The sequence below is a fragment of the Bemisia tabaci genome, chromosome 8, assembly GCF_918797505.1.
Source record: "Bemisia tabaci chromosome 8, PGI_BMITA_v3".
Lineage (NCBI taxonomy): Eukaryota > Metazoa > Arthropoda > Insecta > Hemiptera > Aleyrodidae > Bemisia > Bemisia tabaci.
Genome location: NC_092800.1, coordinates 43,511,111 through 43,534,117, shown reverse-complemented (window position 1 = coordinate 43,534,117; position 23,007 = coordinate 43,511,111). Strand labels below are relative to the sequence as shown.

The window sequence follows — 23,007 nt, the reverse complement described above, 5'->3', positions numbered from 1 at the left end:
ATTAATCATTGCATTGTATGGATTATTTCTGGCATTGTCTCCACGACGGGTTTTAACGAAAAGGTTGACTGAAAGGAAATTGAAGACAGAAAATTACGTGCCCACTCTAGATGGAATACACGGTACCTGATTAATGGAAAACCCCTGTTCGAAAAACTCAATGAAAAAGATCTATAAAATGCCTAGCAGAGGAGAGGGGGGAAAGGTGGTTAAGAAAAAGTTGAGAGCCCTGCATAATGAGCAGATATCTCAGTCTACTATGCCTACTCTAAAAAAAACTGCTATAAATTTTTGCTTCGGAGAGCCCTGTGTAAAAATTTTTGGAGAAAAATTTGCATATAAAAAAATTAAATAAAGAAGTAACTTAAAAAAAAAAAACTAGTGTTCATTAAGAAAGTTCTTTTAAAACATTTCAAGTGCTAAAAAACAACAATAAATCTTTGAAGAGTTTTTCACCTCCACTTGAATGTTAGGTACTTTTTGTAAATTTTTTAAATTAATAAGTATTGATTCAATATGTCAGAAAATTTCATTAAAGTTAAATCCCGACATAAAATCCTCCTGAAATTTTTGAATTCATTTTCAGAAGACGCAAGAGCTTAGTAGGTAACTCCTGGAAATAGTCAAAACTCGATGTTGTTAAAAATTAACTTATTTAAGCTAACCTTTAGAGTTCCTTGTCGAATGGTTGGTTTTTTTTTTTCCTGGCAACTAAAAACCTCATGAAATTTTAAGGAACTTCCTTTCGCCAAAACTAATTTTAAGAGAATTTGTAAGGTACCTCTTTGTTTGGCCGAGTTATTTTGAGGGACTAATAAAACCAGTTCATTGTTTTTTCAATCGGTTCCGTACCAAGTGTAAAGAAATTGTCACTTATCCCTTAATTTAGGTAGCTCTCCTGAGAGGTTTATTCCGTTTATTTGAGATGTTGTGCAAGTGGTACTTGGAGAAATGAAAATATATAATTGTAGAGCACCTCGGCATGAATCTGCACAGGACAAATGACCTGAGTTGAATACTGCTGTGCTAAGGAGGAACCGTAAGAATTTTCAAACATTGCCAAATTTCCCTCGATAAAAAGTTCATGTTTGAGGACAGTTACAAATATTTTTCCTTGAAATTTTCAAATACTTAAGATTGAATTGCAAACAAAATTGTCTAAAAAATTTGAAGAAAAATATTCACAGATAACCTTGAAGGTTCATATTTCATCAAAAGAAATTTAGCAATGTCTGAGGGCACATACTGCGTTCTTCCTTAGTACAGCAGAATAGAGGAACCAAGACACATTTTGTAAAAAAATAACTTTGGATGTATTTTCAAGCGTGTCCACATGACACATTTTCTCCTGGTGAAAAGTCGCAGTAATGAGAAAATGTTTTGAATAAGAGAATTTTTGTAAAACTTATTAGACTCTGAGATTGAATCTTATGAATGAATAAGACTTCCAACCCATCCTTCTCGGATCGATCTTCATGTGACTTGATTCCTTTTTGTTCAAAGTGATCCAAATAATACAGGTGAAACTGTAACAATCTCAGATGAAGGCTAGAAAAAAGTATGAAACTGGCTAGCTGATAGCATGTATCATGATGCAGACTTGTCATATTTAAAATGAACGATAAGAATGGTTGGCAGTTCCAAAATGAACATTCGCAACCAAAGTTAATAACAAAAAGGTTTATATTCATTCAACAGTAAAATTATAAAAAAAGGAATTATATACAGAACAGAAGAGAGTGATCGGTTACATCAGTATTGCCTACTCCTATCGATATCAGAAATGGATTTTACATTTTTTAAGATACGAAATTGACAAAACGCAACTTACAGAGGTATAGGGATACTAATCCAACTTTGAACAAAAGTTCAGTCAGTTTATTAATTCATTCACAAAACTAAGTAAGTAAATCAAACACAGGAGATAGTGAATTTGACTAGCATTGTTCCTCCTTAGTTAAGCAATTAGAAAGATGCCTTTAAATGATAAACTCTGAATTTCAATTCAATTAAAGTTCACATTAAACAAAAATTGGTCAATTTTCAAAGTTCAAAGTTAAGTCATTCGATTTCAAAGGATTGATATACAATTTTACTGACTACTTCCAAAGAGCTGCTGCAGAGTTTAAAAAATGAAATTCCTCTACGTCTCTCTGGTTTCTCAGTCACATTTTGATTCATAGCATAATTCCCTGACAATTTAAGATATGCCAGATTATTGAAAAGATGCTGATAATACAAAAGGTTCAATTTGGAATAGTTTTCACACAAAATCTGCTTTTCAAAACGTCAAACCCATTTTATAAACCAAATGAGGTGACTCAACAATTTTTCCTTGACACTAATCATCATATCCCCTGACATGTCCCGGTATCCTAAACTGTGGCAGTACTGTCTCTATGCCACAAAAGCTTTATCTAAACACTTCACTAACACTGTCTATTTCATCCAGATGAACACTTAAAAGCAAGGCATCATTGCTAAGAAGGATGGAAACTTTACAGAGAGTGGTGGCAGTTGGTTTAGTTTCCCAGTAAAAAAATAAAGATTCCTTCCAAATGAGTTGTACAACTGATAAATTAAGAATTTCTGCATTCTAAAATGGCTTGCTCGTAACCTACTACAAGAATCAAATTTCTGACCACTTCTAACGTTATTCTGTGACTGCAAAAATGAAAAAACAGGCTTTTGTCAAAAATGAAAAGACAAGCTATGAGAATAAGAGAGTATCTTTGTTACAATTTTGAAACTGCAGAAATGCGTAATTCAGTTTGCAGCATTGCGGACTTCAGTCATAATTTCTTTTCCACATGGGAAACTACTTATCTTTATTCTTTGAAAAAATTGGTGATTTTTCTTCTCTACAAGAAAAATATTCTGAGAGAATTTCCAGTCATGACGTCCATTTGGTATCCTTTAAAAAATGAAATATAAGCAGAGGTTTTGAAACATCTGAAACAAGATACGCATTTTTGCAGTTTCATTTATGATACCCGAGTTAAGAAACGAATACAACCTAATCAAAAACCAGCATCGGGGAAAAAGACACAAATTATGACTCTACGTTACTCCCTAGACTCACGTAATTCAGATAGATGGGAGACCTTTGAGGCATAACCTTGAACACAGAAACTCCAGAGAATTTCCTTAAGTTTACTGTAAGTATAAGTTTAGGTGAAACTGAGTCATAAACTGCAGATTTCACTGTGCTTAATTGTAAGTAATGTACCAATTAAACAACACAAAGTAAAATAAGAAAAGTCATTATTGTTCAAATTCTTAAATCTAGGCACCATGTAGATAAAATTGGAACAAATCATTGTCACCTGCACAAAGGAACATATCTTGATTACGCTGTTTCAGTATTTCTAAGTTATAATTTATTTGTTTAAAGGAGGTAAATTTCTATTAAATTCGATTCTCCTGTGAAAAAATAAAATGTTTGTGAGAATACTGAAACGATGCAAAAGAGATACCTTCCTTCACGAGTAAATAAAATAAAATAAACAATCCTATTTCTGCTCATAGAAGACTCTTCTACCGACTCTTTGAAAATAACCAGTTGAACAGTTCCAACTTTAATGATTCATGGTAAAGACATTGATTTATGGATTTGCACTGAAGCTGTCAATGAGTTCAATAGATGATTTAAAATGTTTAATCTGGTAAACTTTGTGCAAGCGAGAACTCAAAGCCATTATACATGAAGAAACTCTGGATGATGATGACTACACGCCATGTCAATGAAAAAATCACCTCCTTACCCCATAATTACTGCTATGGTCAACATTAGCTTACAGAGATCATATTCGCACAAAATTTAGCCATTTTGGCTTGCTAGACGAGCTGCTTTTCGCTCTAAATATCGCTTTAAGGCATCGTCAAAGACTTGGCCCACAGTTCGTTTCTCCCAGATGTCAATTTTAACAACTTCTTCCATTTGATTTTCTTTATCCTCCGAATTCTCAACATCCACATCATTTACTTTTTTAACATTAGATTCTGCTCCATTTTCCTTCTCAACAGACTTAGATGATTTGCGAACATTCTCAGCTGTTTTTTCTGTTTTATCTAATTTTGTTCGCGGCTTTTCATCTGGAACAGAATTTGTCTTGGACGAGGACTTTTTCTCCGCCTTCTTGTCACTTTCTATAATTTCGCCTTCTTCAGAACCGCTTGTTAGCCGAACATCGTTTGACTTCTTTCCGCCAACTTTTGCTGATTCACTATCGGACTCGGAGCTTGAAGAGGAGGAGGAGCTCGAAGAGCCAGATGATGAGGACGATGACGATATATCAGTGTCAGCATCTGGGTTTGCAGGCCCTGAGTTGGCAGACTTTGATCCTGAGGCCTTCTTTCTTGTAGCGTTACGTTTTTTAGCCTCTTCTTCATTGCTACTTGAAGAGGAGGACGAGGATTTTCGTTTCCGATAGTGTCTACTCTTAGCTGGGTTCTTACTCAGAGGAAACGATTCTTCAATTTCTTTTTCCATTTCAGGACTTTTAGAACCGCTGACTCGACTGGAGTTCTTTGTTTCCGGACTAATAGCTTCATCTTTGGCAGATTTGGAGTTGTTGCTGGAAACGGTTGATTGATAGAGGTGGCGATAGAAACCACTCAAATCCTTCTGCTTTGTCACATCGCCAATTTCTGAAACAAGGAAAGAAACAAGGGATCATTATTTTACATCTCTGCGATTAAGTGAAGCGATTTCAATTGAAAATATGCCCTGGGGCAATTCCTGCAAGTCTTGTTTTTAGTTAGGAACAGCCAATTGGATGTATTTAAATCAAAAGGAACTATATTTAGTGTGACATGAGCTGTTTAATGCATAAATTCTTATGTATCTCAGGGCTCATGTCAGGATGGATATAGTTCCTTTTGATTTAAATGCATCAAATTAGTATGAATCACAGTGGACTCAGATGAGTTAAACTCAAAAAGATACTTTGTTTATTAATTTTCTTTTGTTTCTCCTAAACACTAACGTATTGATCCCTCAAGACCTCTCACAAGGATGCATGATGAGTGGCTACTTCTGATAACAAAAACTTGGGAAGGGAAAAACTTAATCTCCACTCAGACCTTCAAAAGAAGGAGTTCCCAACACTTATAAGAGGGAATGATGCATGCATGAGAGAAGTAATGCTAACTCGTTCTGACTCCTGCCATTTGAGCAGGTAGCAAGTTCATTTGCGAGCAACGAGTTGACTCATTTTCTGATATTGAGAAGTGATAACTTCTTTTATCATTTCAATCTTACGTTCTATTTGGTCTAATTCCTGGAGTTGACACTGAAATTGTAATTCATGTGTACAAGTTATATACTTTTTCCAGGCTTATTGACATCATACTTTGTTTTCTGTCTGTTTTCTATTATAATCTGCCCTCATTGGTGATAAAATCTGTTTAGGAGAGCCTATGTTCCTTTTCCACTTTCACACGAGAGGATGCGATAAAGTATTTTCTTCAGAAAATACACTAAAATAGTCTCTCCTTAAAAGTCCTTTGATCCTTTCTTCATTCACTTTGATTAAATTTGTCTAGAATTTCTTTCAAAATCGTGACATTAAAATCTCTGATGTAAAAAAGTTAAGGACATTTACTTAAAGCCTTCTTCTCTATTGACTCCTCAGGACCTAAAACTGCTAATGGGTCAGCTACTGGGCATGAGAGGTCCAGTTCTGATTCTGAAGAGCTGGATTGGGTTGATCCCAGAAATTTATTTCTTTTGATGATTCTCTCCTCTTCATTCTTCACTATGTTATCCTGTGTTCTTGATATTTCATGGGTGACGTTTTGCAAGGTGAATGGAACTTTGGATTTTTGAGGTTCCTCATTGATTAGTGATCCAGGCGGCGGTTCTGTTGGAGTTACTTCATGTGTACGGGTTTGAGGTTTTGACTGAATTGCAGATTTATCATCAACTAAGGGACAGTTCTTAAGGGTTGATTCCTTTTTTCTTGCAGGTTCAATAGCCGGTTCTCTAGGGGTTGCCGAAGAAAGAGCCAGAAAATTTTTCGAAGAAGTGTCTAGATTTGCATCTAGTGTCGAGCATGCTTGCTGTGATGAAACTTCCGATAACTCGGATATGTCTGTTGGCTTTCTTTCAAATACATTAATAAGTTCTTCCCGGTAGTGTTCAAAAGCAATTTCACAATCTTCTAATGTGATTTCTTCGTCATTTTTATCGACTGATGACGGTTTGACAACTAGCACTAAGTGTTTACAACGCTCACAACACCAACCGGCTTTATTATGACAGCAGTTAAATTCGTAAAAATTGCGAATTTCCTCATTGAGAGGGTTGCACTTTCTACACTCATGAAAATATTCTGCTAAATGTTCACATTTAAACGTGTCAAGAACTACATATTTGAAGCTCATATTGCAATAGTGAATAGGTACATTTTTAATCAACAGCAACTGATTATGACAGATGATAAGAAGCACTTGTCTCGCACTGAGCACTGCTCATAATGAGCTCTCAGATGTACTTTCCAAGGCTTGCTCAAGCAAACAATAGATTTTTTTCATCACTCAAACAGAAGGCATTGAGGTAGATATCAGGAATTTATTCTTCTTCTTTTATAATAGCCACCCGGACAAAAATTCATCGAAAAGTTGGAGTGACTCCAGACACAGTTGAATTATAGCTTGAAACTGTCTGATTTACTTGTCATCATTGATAAGTCACTGGAGTCCAAAGAAAAAGACTATGCAACAAAACAGCGAAGAGCTGATGATCGACAAGAGATTTGATGCTGCTAGTCTTGAGCCCAGCTTACTCCTAAATTTTCCCATCACAGTATCAGCTGAGATCTTTAATTTCAAGGTGTTTTCATCATGATTTTATGGACACACACACTGGAGTAGAGCTGAACTGTTATCATGTCCTTTCATTGGAATCCAGAGCATTTGTATGACAGGATTCAGCAATTCAAATTGATTCATCATTGGGAATCCCATGTTAAATGTCCAGTTTCAAAGCCTTTTTTAAAAATATGAATTTCCTTCAAAATTAAAAAATAAAACGTCTATTCCAAATGAAATAAAGGAATTTCATTCCTTAAAAAACTGTTTCATTGCTTCAGAATGAATATAAAAAAAGAGGAGTGTGGAAATCTCGTCAACTGAAATCCATCCGGAATGGGGAATCCCATGTAAGATACTCATTCTTAGAAAATTATTAAAAAAATACATTTAATTAAAATGAAAGAAATAAGAATGCACAATCTGACCTGCATATTATAATTAAATGTACACTACTGCAGCCCAAACGCAGATATAAAATAGGACAAGATAAGACAGGGACGAGGCTAAAAAAAAACACAAATTCTACAAAACACGGGACGTTATCAACCGACGGAAAATAATTTTTTTTTTTTTTTTCGATGGTTGATAATGAGCGAGGACCCGTTGAAACGTCCTGTGTTTTGTAAATTATTGTGTTAGCCTTGTGCCCGCCTTTTCTTGTCTTATTTTATATTATAACTGATATGAAGGATAAATAAAATATTAGGGGCAAATTTCCTATTTTTGTGGAAAAACTCCTAAATAAGATGGTTGACATCTTGATTTGTAACCTGCCTATCATCTCAGAATGTTTCCTGCACTATCAAACTAAGGGTACAATTGTCACTTAATATCCTCGTCCACCAGGGGATGAAAATTAAGGAATGGTACTATTTTTGAAATAAACCGTTAAGAGAATGATGATCGCTCCTCTCAAATTGGTATGGTAATCCAATTAGGGATATGTTGTGCCACACGGTAACAGTTATAAAAAGATTGCTAGACATTCACTTTTTACCTTCGAGCATATCTTGTCTTCTTTCTGCTTCATCCAATTTCTTAAATTCTTCCAGTTTTTTCCTGTACGCAGAGGTGACAAATGTTTCTTTGTCTTTGTACATTTCCCCTTCAGCCTCTCGTTCTTTCTGAATGAGCCTTTCGTTCCGGTACTCGTTTTCCCGTTTTCGCTTTTCAGCTTGTGCCAACAATGCTTGAATATACCTTGGCTGGATCAGAAAGCAACATTCATTAATGAGACAGTTGTAAACAAGATGTATAAGTATAAAACAATGCTAGGTAACATAATGGTTCAGACTGGCTATTTGAAGTGATGCTTCTTTTGTCTGGTCTACAAATACTTTTTAGGTATCTGATAAAAAAATGGAGAAAAGCAATCTACATGAATAAGAACCACTTACTTGCTCTCTTATCCTGCAGATCTTGAGTGATTGCACAGTGCTTCGTTTAGTACCATATACCTACCACATGCTACCACTGCTTAGCCAACTTTTCTTATTATCTTTCTACTGCAATCAATGCATTACATTTAGGACAACAGTTGTGCAAAAGAACAAAATGTGACACATCTGAGCAAAACGTTCTGAGTTACATGAAAGATTTTTTATGGAATGATCTCTGCCATTAGCTGATGGATGAAAAGAAAAGAACAAAAAAAACAATGCTTGAAACGACAAAAGTGGGCGACCAACCTTTTTTTCAACATCTTTCTTCGCTTTAATGGTTTCCACTTTTTTTGACTGCATATCATCGTACACTTCATCGTACTGGAATACACTGGGGTCCTCTTCCATAGCCTTGTCTAATTGTGTTTTCACTGCTCGCTTTTGATGATTTTTCTGCGCTTCTTTCTGTAAACGTAAACAGGAGAATTCATTGTTGGAGGCCTCTGTGAAATTTCAGTTTCTTCCATAATTGAAAATAAGAAAATTCCTTGAAAATGGGTCACTTTGGCAAACAAATTTTGTTGCTTCAATTAACACTACTGATTACTTAAGAAGCGTCATACCGAAGACTATCAAATCAATTAATCTCATGGCTTCTCCTCAAATCAATGCATCATCATAATTTTTTAAATAATCTGCCTGAACAGAATCATTGAAATTACTTATTCAAGGAATCACGCGTTAAAATAAATAATCTGGTTATTTCTGTTGTTAGGTATACAAAATTTCCTGTCCTCGTCCATCTGCAGTCTTGTTAGCTTTACGTACAAACTATTACAAAATTATCATCTCTCTGCCTCTATTTTCCTCTGTTCTTTCTCCTTCGTACCCCTCCATTTACATAAAAAAAAATGAGGAATGGAAACAATTAAAAAATTTCATCATAAGGGGTTAAGCTCCTAGAGTTTAAAGCAATATACACAAATCTTAAATAACAGATTAAGTAAAATGTAAAAGTTTTAAGCTTAGGATATTATTGATGGTTCATTTGTGATGAATCATGGAAAACCTAGTTCTGAGAGCCTAATTTTCAAAGGCAGCTATTGATTTAAAGTAGGCTTAGCCATCTGTACTTTAATTTCCAGTGGAAAACACTGCCTGGTATTCCAAAGAATCCATTGCCACTATCTCAGTTTGTGGTTAAAAACTGAAAAACAATCTGAACTGCATGTCCATTGTATTTACCTGAGATACTGTGAAGACTCAATACTGATGGCAATGGGTGCCCTAGTAGCATGATTCACTTTCCCCTTCCTAACAAACGTAAGGAATTAATACCGGTTATATAATCGCCATTTTAACTAAAGTTTATATATCGTGTATATAAGTTTTATATAAAATGCCCATGAAAATAATTATTCATATTTTCAGAAGATAACTTTTATATAAAATTTATATAATTGAGGAAGGGTTTTTATAAATTTTCTTTATACGCATAGTATCCTTTTGCTTAATTTGCTTATTATAACTGTTATATAAATGACCTGAATGACTTTAACGTAAACCTATCTCATTTTCATGAATGATGATGATGATCTCATTTCAATGAACACCCTCGACTCTCAGACTGCGTGGGATAGGTATTATTAGAGGTACTAATGGCTCCGAGACGAGTTAAAAGGGGATATCTCGGCACACAATCCGAGGAGCCCTGTTACCTCAGTTGGTAGCGTGTCTGGCTCATAACCCTCCAGTTAGACAGCAATATTTTAAAATATTGAAATTTAATATATTTTTAAAATGTTTTTCATGTATTTTTAAAATATTTTCAAAAGTACTTTTGAAATACAATCAATGAATATTTTTAAAACATTTTAAAAATATATTAAAAATATAAAAAATTAAAATTTTTAAAATAATATTTATAATATTTTTAAAGTATATCATAATATTTTTGTTAATATTTTAAAAATATTATTAAATATTATTTTAAAATTTTGATTTTTTTTAAAATGTTCAAATTAATATTATAAAAATTTAAAAGAAAAAAGGAAATGATAATAATAATAAATAAATAACATAAATACATCGCCATAATTCAAACTAGAAAAAGGCCAAATAATTAAAACTGGAAAAAGACGCAATTATAAAGTTAAAAAATAGAGAGAGAGAGAGAGAGAGAGGGGGAGAGAGAGAGAGAGAGAGTTAAAAAAATGAGAGTTAAAAAAAATAGAGAGAGTTAGAAAAAATGATAGTTAAAAATCATGATAGTTAAAAAAAAAGAGAGAGCTAAAAAAATGAGAGAGAGTTAAAAAAAATGAAAATGAAAAAATTACATCATGAAATAAAAAAACAATAAATAAATAAATAATAAATAATAAAGTCTGGTAAAATATCATAAGAATCCGTCAATAAACAAAATATTACGGACTCAGAGGCCTGCGATAGTTAAGAGATTGAATTTAGGGGCCCATTCATATCAAGCCTGTGGTCTGGTGGTAAAGTACTGGACTTCGGATTGCAATCCATCCGAAGCGTGGGTTCTAATCCCGACTAGGACGGCGCGGATTTAAGGTAAGTCACAACTCTACGATGATCCACCACCTGGTAGTAACGCATATGAAAACTTGCACACTTCATAATAGAGTGCGCTACCAGCCAGGAGAGAATAATGAAAATTCATTTTATACACTCTTTGAATTTGGTTATATAACTTTTATACTAAGGGTTACATAATAAAATAAGTTTTTTAGTAAATTTTAACTAAAAACTTTACATCCATTACATAAACTATGAATATTCTTTAGCTTGTGGTTATTTACGGTTTATACTTTTAAAAACAAATTTTTTATATAACTCTGCTACTAGGGTGGGACAGAATACTAAGCTGGAAAACATGGGCCAGTTATTTTTTGTTCCCTCCGAATTTTCAAATAGCTCATTGGTTAATCCCACACTCCTTAACCCAGCCTCAGGTGACCATTGCCGAGACTATCAAACTCAGATCGCCAGACCAAGAGTCAAACCCGGGACCCCTTAGTCATAGGACTAGCGCTACAACCACTACACCACAGGAGGCTGACAAGACTGTCTTGTCGACTGTCTTGTCAGTTATGAAAAGAATGGGAGTTAAGTGGAGGCAGAGGTGGCAGGAATGGTGGCTGTAGCTCACTAAGGAGTTCTTGTTATCAAATTTTCAAGTTTGATCATTTTTCTTTCAATTTAAAACGAAATTCTGCTACTTTTTACCACTTATATTCCAGTTTTTAATCTTGAAGCTATGGAAATTAGTTACTACCTATCTAGTTAAATGAATTAGGTGTCAGACTTTTGCATGATAAAATTTTCTGACTTGTGTAAAGGTGATTTGTCAAGCTCAAGTGACGTGGTCAAACTGGCATGCGATATATCGCATCGATTAGGTCAAAAATCTCCGCAGATTTTGAATTTTTAGCAAAACATTGAACGGTAGCCCCTGCGCATACGCCTAAAGAATCATTCTAAACCCAAAATTTGGCAAAATTCAGAGAAATGAAAGCAGCATGGTATTTGGAAAAAAAACCTCGCTTTCGATTCAGCAATCGATTTCTGTATCGAATGCGAGATTCTTTTCCAAACGCGATTCTGCTTTCAATTCTCTAAATGCCGATTTTTGGATTTAGAATGATTTTTAACGCCTATGTGCAAGGGCTATTGTCCTTTTTTTTGCTAAAAATTCAAAATCTGCCAAGATTTTTGACCTGATCAATGTGATATATTGCATGCCAGTTCGACCACTTCTTTTGAGCTTGACGAATCACCTGAATGATGAATGGACACTGGTTGCATTCGATCGATAGAGTGTGTCAAATTTCATAAAGGAAGAGAAACAATTACTGAAAAAGGAAGATAAAAATCTTTGACACTCCACCTTTATTTTGACGATATGTGACAGAAAATACTGATAGAAAAATTACCTGGTATGATTTTTTGATCCAGTCTGTTTGAGACATATCGGGAGCATCATTGGAGTCACTATCCTCATCAAACACTGATGGTCTTTTGAGAGGCTGGCTGGCTTGCTTTGGCTTGATGAGGCCATACCTGAAAGCAAGGAGAGGAGAATGATGAACCCAACCTCACCCTCTAAGAGCCAGCGCCAGATAAATTTACCCACTTTCAGAGTGCTACAGAAGATCCAGTATCTTGATATATGTGCTTGGTTTAAATGCTCAACTGAAGGTGGCTGATCTACTGTCACACTCTAATCTGTATAAACTTAGTTGGTATCGACTCCAACTCCACTAAAATCTATGAAAGATAAGGATATTTTAATAATATTTGAGTGATTAATTAACGTGATTCGATGGACGCCATATTTTGTGCCAGAAAGGCATGCGATATATCGCATCAATTGGTTCCATTTTTTTAGCTATTCGTCATTTTTCTCAAATTTGAGATCGCAATTCTGTTGTGAGGAGACTAAAGCACTCACTTACCAATTTTAACAAAGAAATTCAATGTAATGAAGGCGTGGTTTTTTTTAGAGAGAAAACATCGCATTCGATGCTGATATCGAAACTGCACTCGAATGCAATTTTTTCTCTCTAAAAAAACCACACCTTTATTACGTTGAATTTCTTTATTAAAATTGGTAAGTTAGAGCTTTAGTCTCCTGACAACAGAATTGCGATCTCAAAATTCGAGAAAAATGACAAGTAGCTGAAAAAATGGAACCAATTTATGCGATAAATCGCATGCCATTCTGACACAAAATATGGCGTACATCGAATCACCTTAAGTTCTAGTTTGCTAAACAAGCTCAGTTTTACAAGTTTCTGTAGTAGGGGCAGCTTGAAATTCCGTAGGTCACACTAAAAACACTAGAAAGAGAGAATTGATAATATATAGGAAAATTGTGAATTTTGACAGTGTAAGTCTGCAACCACGTATCTCATTTGCAGTGTCTAAAAATCTATTCTCCTATTTTATTTTTGTAAAAGAATACAAATTGACATCATTCCTTGAAGTTCCTACAGGATTTTTTCTGAAAAGAGAGGAAAAATCACAGCAGTCTTTATAAACTCTTGTCAAGTAGTTTCCCATTTAAAAAATAAAGTACGACTAGAAGTTTACAACTTCACATACAGAGATACGTGGTTGAGGACAACATTGTCGATTTGCCAAAATATCGCCTTCTCAAATCAGCGCAAGTTATGTGTTCACGTTTTTTTTAAATGTACTTGTGATGAAACAGCCTTCTGAGTGTAAAATTTAAAAAATGCTTACTTAACATGCCTCTCTGGTAGAGAACCTATTTTCAACCCAAAATCGACGACAATTTTCAAAAAATGTGGAGGATTTTGGATGATGTTTTAAAACTTCCCAGAAACAGTACGTACTGGTAGGCGACCACACAGTTTAAATTGGGGAAAAAGTTGGATAAAAATGTGTAAGGAAATGAAATGAGCTCATGTGCACTTTAGATGGATTTATAACGCATATACAGAGGCACTGTCCACCTCCACCGATAGCTGAAGAAAAGAAGCGAGTCGCTACTTACTGTTTGCCTGCTGACATTTGAGTTACGGTGATAGTCAGAGACTGTTAGAAGTGAGGACAGCAAGTAAAGCAGGAGCTAAAGCCGAATTTCAGAGGATTGCACACTCATTAAATAGAACACTGTAAAAGGTTTACAAAAAACTCAACGTACTCAGAAAGAAAAATGCAAGCATTGCAATTCGCATGGACGAGAAGAGAAGGAATGTAAACAAAAACGTCACTCGCAAGGAGGTTAGGTTAGACCTCGTTGCCATATGTCAGTAAAAACTTGAAATTAAAATAAGATAAGATAATGATAGACTGGGGGCCCGAAAAAAAATTGTTGGTGGTAAATTTTAATACTAAGAAAAATTAACCAAATTTTTCCCTGACGAGTGACAAGTAGTAAACTTAGAGAAATTAGTAAATAGGAATATACTGTTCAAGCTGACAATCTTGGAAGGAGAAAATGAGAAGTGATAAAGGTTAGGTCGCAGTTTACTTTACTTTAGTAAAATAGTCAGTTATCTAATTTTTTTGTAGGTTTTTGCAGTCGGCTGAGAGCTAAGAACAACCTCTCAAATAACGCAAATTTTGGAACTTGTGATCATTCTCAATGTCGCGGAGAATCTTCCTCTGACCATCAACCTCAGGATTTTATCTTGTTTTTGTACGCATGAGAATTGTCAAGATTACATCAACAAGTTTTACTGCGGTGACGTTTTAGAAATTAACTTGTTATAAGCACTTTTACGAGAAGAAACTCCTACATATGTGATTTGAGGAGTTTGATTTTTAAAATCTTTGTGATTTTCTTGCCGTCAGTTTCTCTCGAAATGACAATCGCTACAATCCACTGAGACATTCATGGTGCGTTTTCAAGATGCCAAATATATGAGGTTTTGAAAGGTCTCTTGGCAAGAAGTATTCCTCACACTCCACGGTTTGATCCAAACTATGACCAGTCATAATCTTGGCCAGAAACGTTTCTTTGTCACTCCGCCTGAGAAGGGTGTTTTTCCCCTTGATCATGAAGCCCAGTGCAAGCGTGCCATGCTGCAGTACATGATCTGCCTGCAGAAAAATGAAAACAGTGGCTCAGCTTGCCGTGTGGAATCCAAAGAATATTTAGAGTGCCGGATGAAGAATAATTTAATGGCAGAGGAAAGTTGGTCATTTCTGGGTTTCAGTGATCTTGAAGAGAAGAGTAAATCATCTTAATTCGGTAGTCAGTCATTTACTTTACTCCATCACAGTCGTTTCACCTCTATTATTCTCATATACCCATGCCATGGAAAAGAAAATATTGCTATGTTGCACTGGCAGTGTCGCCACCATTAAAGCGGAAGAACTGATTGAAAAATTTGAAAATCAAGGCTTTAACATCAAGGTTGTCTTGACCAATGCTGCCAAACATTTCTGTAACGCTGAAGTCATCCAAGCAAAAAAAGTTGATGTGTACACTGACGAAAATGAGTGGGAAATGTGGAAAGATCGAGGCGATCCTGTGTTGCATATTGATCTTGGAAAATGGGCTGACATTCTTGTAATCGCACCGTTAGACGCCAACACTCTTGCTAAAATATCACAGGTATGAGCTCAATGATTCAACTAAAATTTTTTTATTAGATTTTTTTAATTAGATTAGCTAATGGATGAAAGAATGTATTCTCTGCAAGGTCTTTGTGTTCAAAATACACCCAGATGATTTTCTTCTAAAAAAAGCAGGGAAGATCTACAATGGTGCAAGCTCTTAGTTCTGCACAGACACATTCTCCAGCTTTCAAAGAATTCTCCTTGTTGAGGTTGAAATTTCAGCCCCATGATATCAAATTATGGAAAAGTTTACTACGTAGGTAATGAGATACATTCTTTATGACCTTAATATAAACTTATGACCAGAATATAAACCTTTGACTTATCCTATAAACATTCAATCAGGAATATATTGAAACAAACATTTAAAAATGGGTCAGCAAGTAGGAAAAACTATCCTTCCGAGCAGTAAATGCCAAAACTAATGTGGTAAAAACGTTGCTGCTGCAATGCCAATGGCAGTAATGCTGTGACAACATTTGTCACTTTTTGCAGGGTGATGATTCTTTAGAGTGGAATACTTATACCGGTAAAAATAATTTACACCATTTTTTCAAACAAATCCTGAAATCTCTGGAAAAGTCATTTCGTGGAGCAACAAATGCTACAGTCATAATTCACTGTTTTTTTTTTTTCACATTTTATCTGATCCAACTGTCTGGTTTCCTTTGTTTCAGGGCTTATGTGATAATCTACTGACTTGCATTATCAGAGCATGGGACACTTCAAAACCCCTTTTCTTCTGTCCAGCAATGAACACTCGAATGTACTTGCACCCTCTAACCGCGTCGCAGATTTTGCAGCTAGAATCTTGGGGCTACAAACAAATACCTTGCATCAGTAAGACTCTTATGTGTGGAGACACTGGAATTGGTGCAATGGCACCGGTAGACGTTATTGTCAACGATGTTGTTGTTAGCCTGAGCAATTGATTCATGGATTAATTTTAATTTCATAATCTATGGGAGAGGGGTTTTTCTTCCCCTAGGTTTTTAATTAGGAATTTTAGATCCTAACTGGTGTTCTCATAGTTTTTTCAAACAGGTGTTGGTCTGAAATGAATGACTTAAAATGTTTTCTAATGGATAATAATAGTTTTATGCTTAAGTAAGATCAATAAATTTCTGTTGCAGAATTTTTCATGATAGAAACCACGAGTGTTTTCTTGTCTACCTACCTTCTTTTCTGCTATGTAATTTTGTTTAATACTATTCTGTTTGCTGTATACTAAAGTATATGGCTATCTTAGACTGAGATCAAGCTGCCTTAATCTAAGAGATACTCATTTTTTTTTTGTGAGTTTCTCACGATAACTTTTATATACGTACATTTTTGACCTTGAGGTCTTTTATTCAATTATTAGACCCTGGCTGTGGATTAATTCACTTCAAAATTCTATGAATCCACATCGAAAAGCTATCGCAGCAAGGTAGCTCTAAAATGACTGCTTGCTCTTTGATTTCAAGCAAAAGGACCAGAGAAATCAGAGTATAAGGAGGCACTAAATTTATTTATGATGATCAAATATTTACAGAAATTTAAAAGACTGCAAAATTGCTTGTGAAAAGATGTAAGAACTTCTCATTCTTTTAGGGATACTTGATTTTTGTTGAAAATAATCAGTGTTTTTATTTTTTCAAAATTTCTTCAATACACAATGGAAAAACAACATATACAGTGAAACTGCAGAAACATGTATCTCGGTTTGCAACGTTGCAGACTTCCTGTCATACTTAATTTTTTAGATTGTAAAATGATCAGAAAACTTCCTTAATTTTTTTCCAAGTTTCAAATATTCTGTAAAAATGTTATAAGCAATAGCGTTGGCTTTGTTCTCTTTTGATAAAATTAAATGAGATCAGAGATTTTGAAACACCGCAAATGAGATTTGTATTTCTGCAATTTCACCGTTGAAATATGTTGAAACAAACCTTGAGGCATTTTATCGCACAACAAGAAAAAATTAATATCCATTTCTTATCACAAGTAACACCTCCCTCTTCCTTCCAAATAATTAGAAACGAAGTCAGGAAAATTAGACAAAAAAATTAAACATACCCAAACAGGCTAGTAAAGCTTATCATCATTAACAGTTAGTTTACTCCCTCAGTATAAATTGAAGGAGTGAAATGCTACATGTTTACTTACACGTCACGTCAGAAAACTTGATGGTGTAATGATGAAGAAAATTGCTGAAATCGCTAGTACAGAAACAGAATAAATAATTTTTCTTTTGTAAATTCGTGCATTACAGTGCCTAAAACATCTTCAACTTCTGAAAGTCATTATTTTCGTATTAAATACATAAATGCTCCATTTGGTTGCGGACTTGCGGACCTTTAAAATAACTCCGCTATTTCGAAATTCCCGCTGTATCGCTCGGATCGTTTTGAGAGCCAATGAGCGCAGTCGGGTCATTTTTATCAACAACCAATCAACAACCTTCCTGGGTCAAAACAAAAACAAAGTATTTCGAGGTTAGAAAAAGTCAAACACGCACGTGCATTTTCTGGCATTTTCGCTTTTTTTCTCAAAGTATTTTAAACTTGAATTCATATTATATGTACTTTCGTTTTTCCATTCTGAATTTTCCTCCTAGTGCATTAAACGCTGTTGTCTGTCTCAATATTTTACACCGACAAACCAATTTTTTCCAAAGATTGCACTACTGAAAGGCGATTCCTCTTCTCCTGTCAGGGTTGATCCAAATTTCAAGGATGTCGTGTCAAATTTGTCAGAAGTCTGAATCGAAGTACAAATGCCCAACCTGCAGAATAAATTAGTGAGTATCCACACCAACATTATTTTTCCAAGATATGAGAAACGTGCTATGGTCTGAGTCAACAAGTAAATACAAGAAGTACATCCCAAAAAAAAAATGGCTATGACAAGGCCAAATGAAAAATAATACAGCCAGGACGTTTCGGGCCAATTATATGCCCATTCACAACCGGATGGAAAGCTAAAAGTTAATACTAGAAGATACTTGGATGTTTAATCTTGCACCTATCATGTGACGTATATTAAGACACATCGTTTAGCTGTATTTCAAAAGTCCTGCTCCTATCTCACTGTCTCTAAGGGGAGCGAGCCAATATCATTGTGTGACATGCTACAGAATATCGATGGCCAAAGTTAGAAACCATGTACCTCCATTTTCATGCTACGAAATGTCAGCTCTTCTTCTATGTTTTGGCGAGAAACTAGCCAATCTCACAGCTCAAAATTTATAGGTACGTTCAGAATATGATCTTTGTCACAGAGGAGAAAAATGAAATTTTGATGCATAGTTTACAAAGGAAGAAATGAAGCACGACAGGAAGTCTGCAGTGTTGCAAATGGAGGTACAGACTTTTGCACCTTGGCCATCGGTATGCATTCCTTAGTTGGTGAAGAAATTACAAACCTGTGAATATTTTTCTTCAAATTTTTAGAGAATTTTGTTCGAGATCAAATTAAATTACTTGAGTATTTCAATAGAAATTTTCATAATCCTCCTGTAAAATAAGAATTTTAACAGAGGAAATTTGGCAACTCTTGAATGTTCATACAGTTCATACAGTCAGGAGACTAAAGCACTCACTTACGAAAAGAAATTCAACGTAATCAAGGCGTCGTTTTTTTTTTTTTTTTTAGAGAGAAAACATCGCATTTGATACTGATATCAAAACTGCACTCGAATGCGATATTTTCTCTCTAAATAAACCACGCCTTTATTACGCTGAATTTCTTTGTTAAAATTGGTGAGTGCTTTAGTCTCCTGACAACAGAACTGCGATCTCAAATTTCAGAAAAATGACGAGTAGCTGAAAAAATGGAACCAATTGATGCGATCGCATGCCATTCTGGCATAAAATATGGCGTCCATCGAATCATCTTAATTGATTCATGCTTGTCAAGATTTTGGAAAATCTGAAATGCAATTTCAGTGCATTTCTGTCGGCCTCCCGTGGTGTAGTGGTTGTAGCGCTTGCTCTATGATCGGGAGGTCCCAGGTTTGATTCCTGGCCAGGCGACTCGAGTTTGATGGTCTCAAACAACGGTTACCTGGGGCTGGCTTAATTAGGGACTGAACGAGGAAGGGGTTCTAGGGACGGTGAAGCGCAGGATTATCCCTTGTGGGATATTTGATGCTTTAAAAAAAAAAAAAAAATCGTCCCTACTTACTGACCCACTTCAGATGGTTTTTATCTATGGTTGATTTTTCACAATTGCAGAATACCTTCAATCATTGTTTTTGAACTCAAATATTGATTTTCGCAGAATTTACTTCCAGTTGACCCATCTGACACCATTATAACTATGTTCCTATTTTTTCAGTTGTTCTGGAGACTGTTGGAACGAGCATAAAACTACAAAATGCGAGCCTCCTCCTCAGCCAATGGAAGAATGTAAGAAGAGAACTGAGTACTTTTTTGAGACAGAAGACACTGTTCCCCTTGAAAAATTAGAATTATTAAGTAAGTATGGAAGTAAGTACTTAAGTATAAGTTAAAATTGAATTTTAAATTCAGATGAAAAATTGGATCATGAGCATCTCGTCCAAGATCTTGGACTCCATGCCCATCGCTGAACTGTTCACTTCTTTGCATGAGCATGAAGTCCAACCTTCCTCAGCCTTATTGTTCAACTGTCCTTCATCATAAAAGATAATTTCATACTTTTCTTTTTTAATTTCTCAAGCTAACCCAACCTAACCAATGCACAATTTTCTACAAGAATACATTCTTTTTGTATTTACTTCACCAAAATTGTTTCACCCTGCGATTTTGGACGCTATGCTACATTACCAAAAATCCTAAGTTTCTTACTAATCCATTTTTTATCAGTAGTTAACAATCACATCGTGGCACTCTGCATAATATGATGAAAAATTGTTGATGAAAACCAATTATAAAAGAAGAAAATAAAACTATTTCAGAAGTCAAATTTAGGTATTGTAATTTTATAATTTTAGATTTGCAACATTAATTCTAATTTTAACTATGAGATTGATTTTTCTTTTACATGTAGCGTTTGAAGTTTCAAATATATCGTTTTAAAACCATCTGTAACAGCCACCTCAGTATGTGAGTGACTTCAGAAAAAGTTATGAAATTGCTACCAGGCCTTCTGGAGTTTGGTTGGTTTGAGAAAAAGAAGTGACTTGTTCAAAATTCAGGCTAGTGAAAGCATTTTCAGATGTTAAGCATGGTGTCAAAGCTTACTAGCTAACAATAAAGAAGATAGTTTCCAACCACAGTCTCCCTGTCTTGCTCCCGCTCCATAACTTCCTCATAGGGTCAAGAACTTTCTTCTTTACCTACTGTTTTCTTTATGCATGTCGGCAACAACAAATGAATAAATCTTGCACTCAGTCCGCTTTTAATTTGAACAATGATCCTTGCCAACATGTTTCAGAAAAAAAACCAAAATTAAAACCAAAATAATCAGTGTCATTTTATTTGTTTCAGAGGGCAGTAAGAATCTGAGGAAAATACTGGAAAATCGGCACGTGCGTCATATGCTCACTGCCATTGACAAATCTCAAAATGCTACGGAAGCTATGAAAGCTGCAATGTTAGAGCCTATTTTTGTGGAATTTGCTGACGAGTGCTTGAAAATTGTTGAGCCTGAAACGGGGAGATCGTAATGTGAATAGTGTTTTTTATCTTATAAGCTGACTGTGATCAAGGTAATCTTGCACCGCTCTGTTGAGTCTTTTCTTTCTTAAATTGTTTCTAAATCTTTCTTTTAAAATTTTAATCCTGTTGAATCTACCTGTGACTAAAATTTTTATTATCATATTCATCTGTTGTATCAGCAGAAGTAAATAATCAACGAGACCGGTTGGATTACTCATGTTACATTTTTTTTTCTTTGCTGGAATAGAACTTATTATATGATTTTTTTAAATTTACTCCACTTTTTAATGGTAAAATTCCTCAAGAGTGCTAGTAACTTTGCTACCTAAGATATGAATATTCATTTTTAGCACCAAAGCAACCTCCACCATTCTATATTCATTAGTTTTCTCACAATTGAAAATAATCTACATAATAGAATCTATTATGACCTTGAAAACTCGGAGGAAGTATCCGAAAGACTAATATGAGACGAATCCTATTATTCTGCCGCCTGTAATATTAAAGGGTATGAATAAAATAAAATTCCAAGAAAGTTCAGATTTGGTTGATCTATCATGAAGATAGACTCTTTATTTCTTTTATCTTAAATTTAGAATCACATGAGACAGAATTATGAACAAGATAAATTACATCTATTTACAATGGCTTTCCCCTATAACTCAATTCTGTTAGTATTCAGAGGGGAAGGTTTTGAAATAGTGTACACTTCTAAATCTCGAGGCAGACCAGCTCCATCAAGCTCGGCTGCCAGTTCAAAATATCGCTTTCTGACTAGATAAGCTGCTTCTTTCGGCTGTCTATCTCTTGTAAACAGCCCTTTCTTATTCCCACTCACCCTTCTGACACCTGTAAAACAGAAAGGTAATCGTATTGAAGATTAATACTAATAAAATTCAGGAATAAGAAAAAGAATTGATAAGGTAATAAAGATTGTAGGCTGCGCCATGGAAACTAGTGGGCTAAGAATAAATTTTTTGACTGGCTTAGTCTATTGCTAAAAGGTTGAAACATAGTTAGGTACATTGACTCATTTGATTAACTTGGGCTCCCCAGAGCCAACGAATCTTTTTGGTAACCAATCTTTCGTCACCTTCCAGCCAAAGTATCACAAGTGCCATGCAACGTTAAAAAATTTCGGCTGCCATCTTATTTTTTTACAGAGAAATTGTTCAACAAAGCTGTCTGAAAATTTTATTGCATTTTCTTTGTGCTGCGGATAAAATTCAGTGAAATTTTCTTACAGGTTCAACCAACAAATTCTCTGTAAAAAAATTAAATGGGTGCGGAAATTTTGAAACATCGCATGGCGCTTGTGATACTTTTGCAGGTACGTGACAATATGTATTTTACACAATAAATAAAGCTAGACTCAAGCATAGGTACACTCTGAGAAGTTGTCATGCTTTTTTAGTGCTTACCGAACATATAAAAATTTGTCTTTTGGACGAGTTGCCGAGTCATATTCTGATTGTTAAAGCTCACAGATCAGCAATTGACAATTAAATCTGGTGATCGTTTTGTTTCAATGTCTATCATCAATGTACAATAAAACTTTGATTTAATGAATGATCATTCAACGAATTCTTCAAATTACCGAACTTTTTTGCAGTCCACCAAAAATCCCTGACTTTTCAATACATATTAACTTCTAGGTTTTTCACATATTTCGGTTTCGGAAGGAAATCCTTGGTTCGATTGGTCGGATGATTTTTACCATGTAAATCGGTCTTGATTCAGTGAATGTACGGGAATTTCCGTTCGTTCGGCAACAACGACTTTTTGCTGGTCCCCAGAAATTCATTGAATTAAAGTTCGACGTTGAGTACTTTCCTTGTAGAAAATTAAGTATGATAGGAAGTCTTCAATGCTACATACCAAGATACCTGTTCTGCAGATTCATCATCGATATGAAAAATGCTCTGCCATCTCGATTCGAATTAATTCGTTGAATAAATCAACTATATCAGATATTCATGATTTGCACAGAGTCAGTGAAACTATTTTTGCCTCTAATAATAATTTGTATAGCAGTCTAACATAACAAAACAAATTGATATTCGCCACTC

At 34.9% G+C, this 23,007-nt stretch overlaps 6 protein-coding genes across 11 annotated transcripts in view; 4 read left to right on the top strand and 2 right to left on the bottom strand.

Moving 5' to 3' along the window:
* Window positions 1-1,665: 1,665 nt before the first annotated feature.
* On the bottom strand, window positions 1,666-13,947 carry LOC109030388 (uncharacterized). 2 transcript variants are annotated; one of them, XM_019041331.2, is made up of 5 exons: window positions 13,741-13,947; window positions 12,155-12,281; window positions 8,505-8,663; window positions 7,814-8,021; window positions 1,666-4,650 (listed from the first exon to the last, which is right to left on the bottom strand). In XM_019041331.2, the coding sequence occupies exons 1-5, from the start codon at window positions 13,755-13,757 to the stop codon at window positions 3,821-3,823; spliced, it is 1,341 nt and encodes a 446-aa protein (XP_018896876.2). In that variant the 5' UTR covers window positions 13,758-13,947; the 3' UTR covers window positions 1,666-3,820. The 2 variants fall into 2 exon arrangements, with proteins under 2 accessions (XP_018896876.2, XP_072159582.1); XM_072303481.1 differs by lacking the exons at window positions 7,814-8,021; window positions 8,505-8,663; window positions 12,155-12,281; window positions 13,741-13,947 and adding an exon at window positions 5,607-7,011.
* A 229-nt stretch (window positions 13,948-14,176) lies between these two features.
* LOC109030404 (cytochrome c oxidase assembly protein COX19) lies at window positions 14,177-15,249 on the top strand. The gene has a single exon (XM_019041351.2). It carries the CDS (start codon window positions 14,676-14,678, stop codon window positions 14,937-14,939), a length of 264 nt encoding a protein of 87 aa, XP_018896896.2. The 5' UTR covers window positions 14,177-14,675; the 3' UTR covers window positions 14,940-15,249.
* On the top strand, window positions 15,010-16,465 carry Ppcdc (phosphopantothenoylcysteine decarboxylase). Its single transcript, XM_019041342.2, has 2 exons — window positions 15,010-15,309; window positions 15,992-16,465. Exons 1-2 carry the CDS (start codon window positions 15,010-15,012, stop codon window positions 16,244-16,246), a joined length of 555 nt encoding a protein of 184 aa, XP_018896887.2. The 3' UTR covers window positions 16,247-16,465.
* Window positions 16,466-17,780: 1,315 nt separating this feature from the next.
* Window positions 17,781-22,992, top strand: LOC109030437 (zinc finger HIT domain-containing protein 3). Of its 2 annotated transcripts, XM_072303234.1 has the most exons (4): window positions 17,781-18,096; window positions 19,635-19,774; window positions 20,768-20,988; window positions 22,185-22,992. In XM_072303234.1, the coding sequence occupies exons 1-3, from the start codon at window positions 18,032-18,034 to the stop codon at window positions 20,944-20,946; spliced, it is 384 nt and encodes a 127-aa protein (XP_072159335.1). In that variant the 5' UTR covers window positions 17,781-18,031; the 3' UTR covers window positions 20,947-20,988; window positions 22,185-22,992. The 2 variants fall into 2 exon arrangements, with proteins under 2 accessions (XP_072159335.1, XP_018896938.2); XM_019041393.2 differs by lacking the exon at window positions 22,185-22,992 and having other exon boundaries at window positions 17,782-18,096; window positions 20,768-21,160.
* Window positions 21,475-23,007, bottom strand: part of LOC109030411 (beta-glucuronidase) — a 46,348-nt gene continuing 44,815 nt past the window's right edge. For all 4 annotated transcript variants that reach the window (XM_072303229.1, XM_072303228.1, XM_072303230.1 and 1 more), the window contains exon 13: window positions 21,475-21,787. In XM_072303229.1, the coding sequence (XP_072159330.1) occupies window positions 21,594-21,787 (194 nt within the window). In that variant the 3' untranslated portion in view covers window positions 21,475-21,593. The remainder of the gene's footprint in view (window positions 21,788-23,007) is intronic.
* Window positions 21,794-23,007, top strand: part of LOC109030472 (matrix metalloproteinase-2) — a 364,259-nt gene continuing 363,045 nt past the window's right edge. Inside the window, exon 1 of the mRNA XM_072303226.1 lies at window positions 21,794-22,268. The gene's annotated coding sequence lies outside the window, so the exon portion shown is untranslated. The remainder of the gene's footprint in view (window positions 22,269-23,007) is intronic.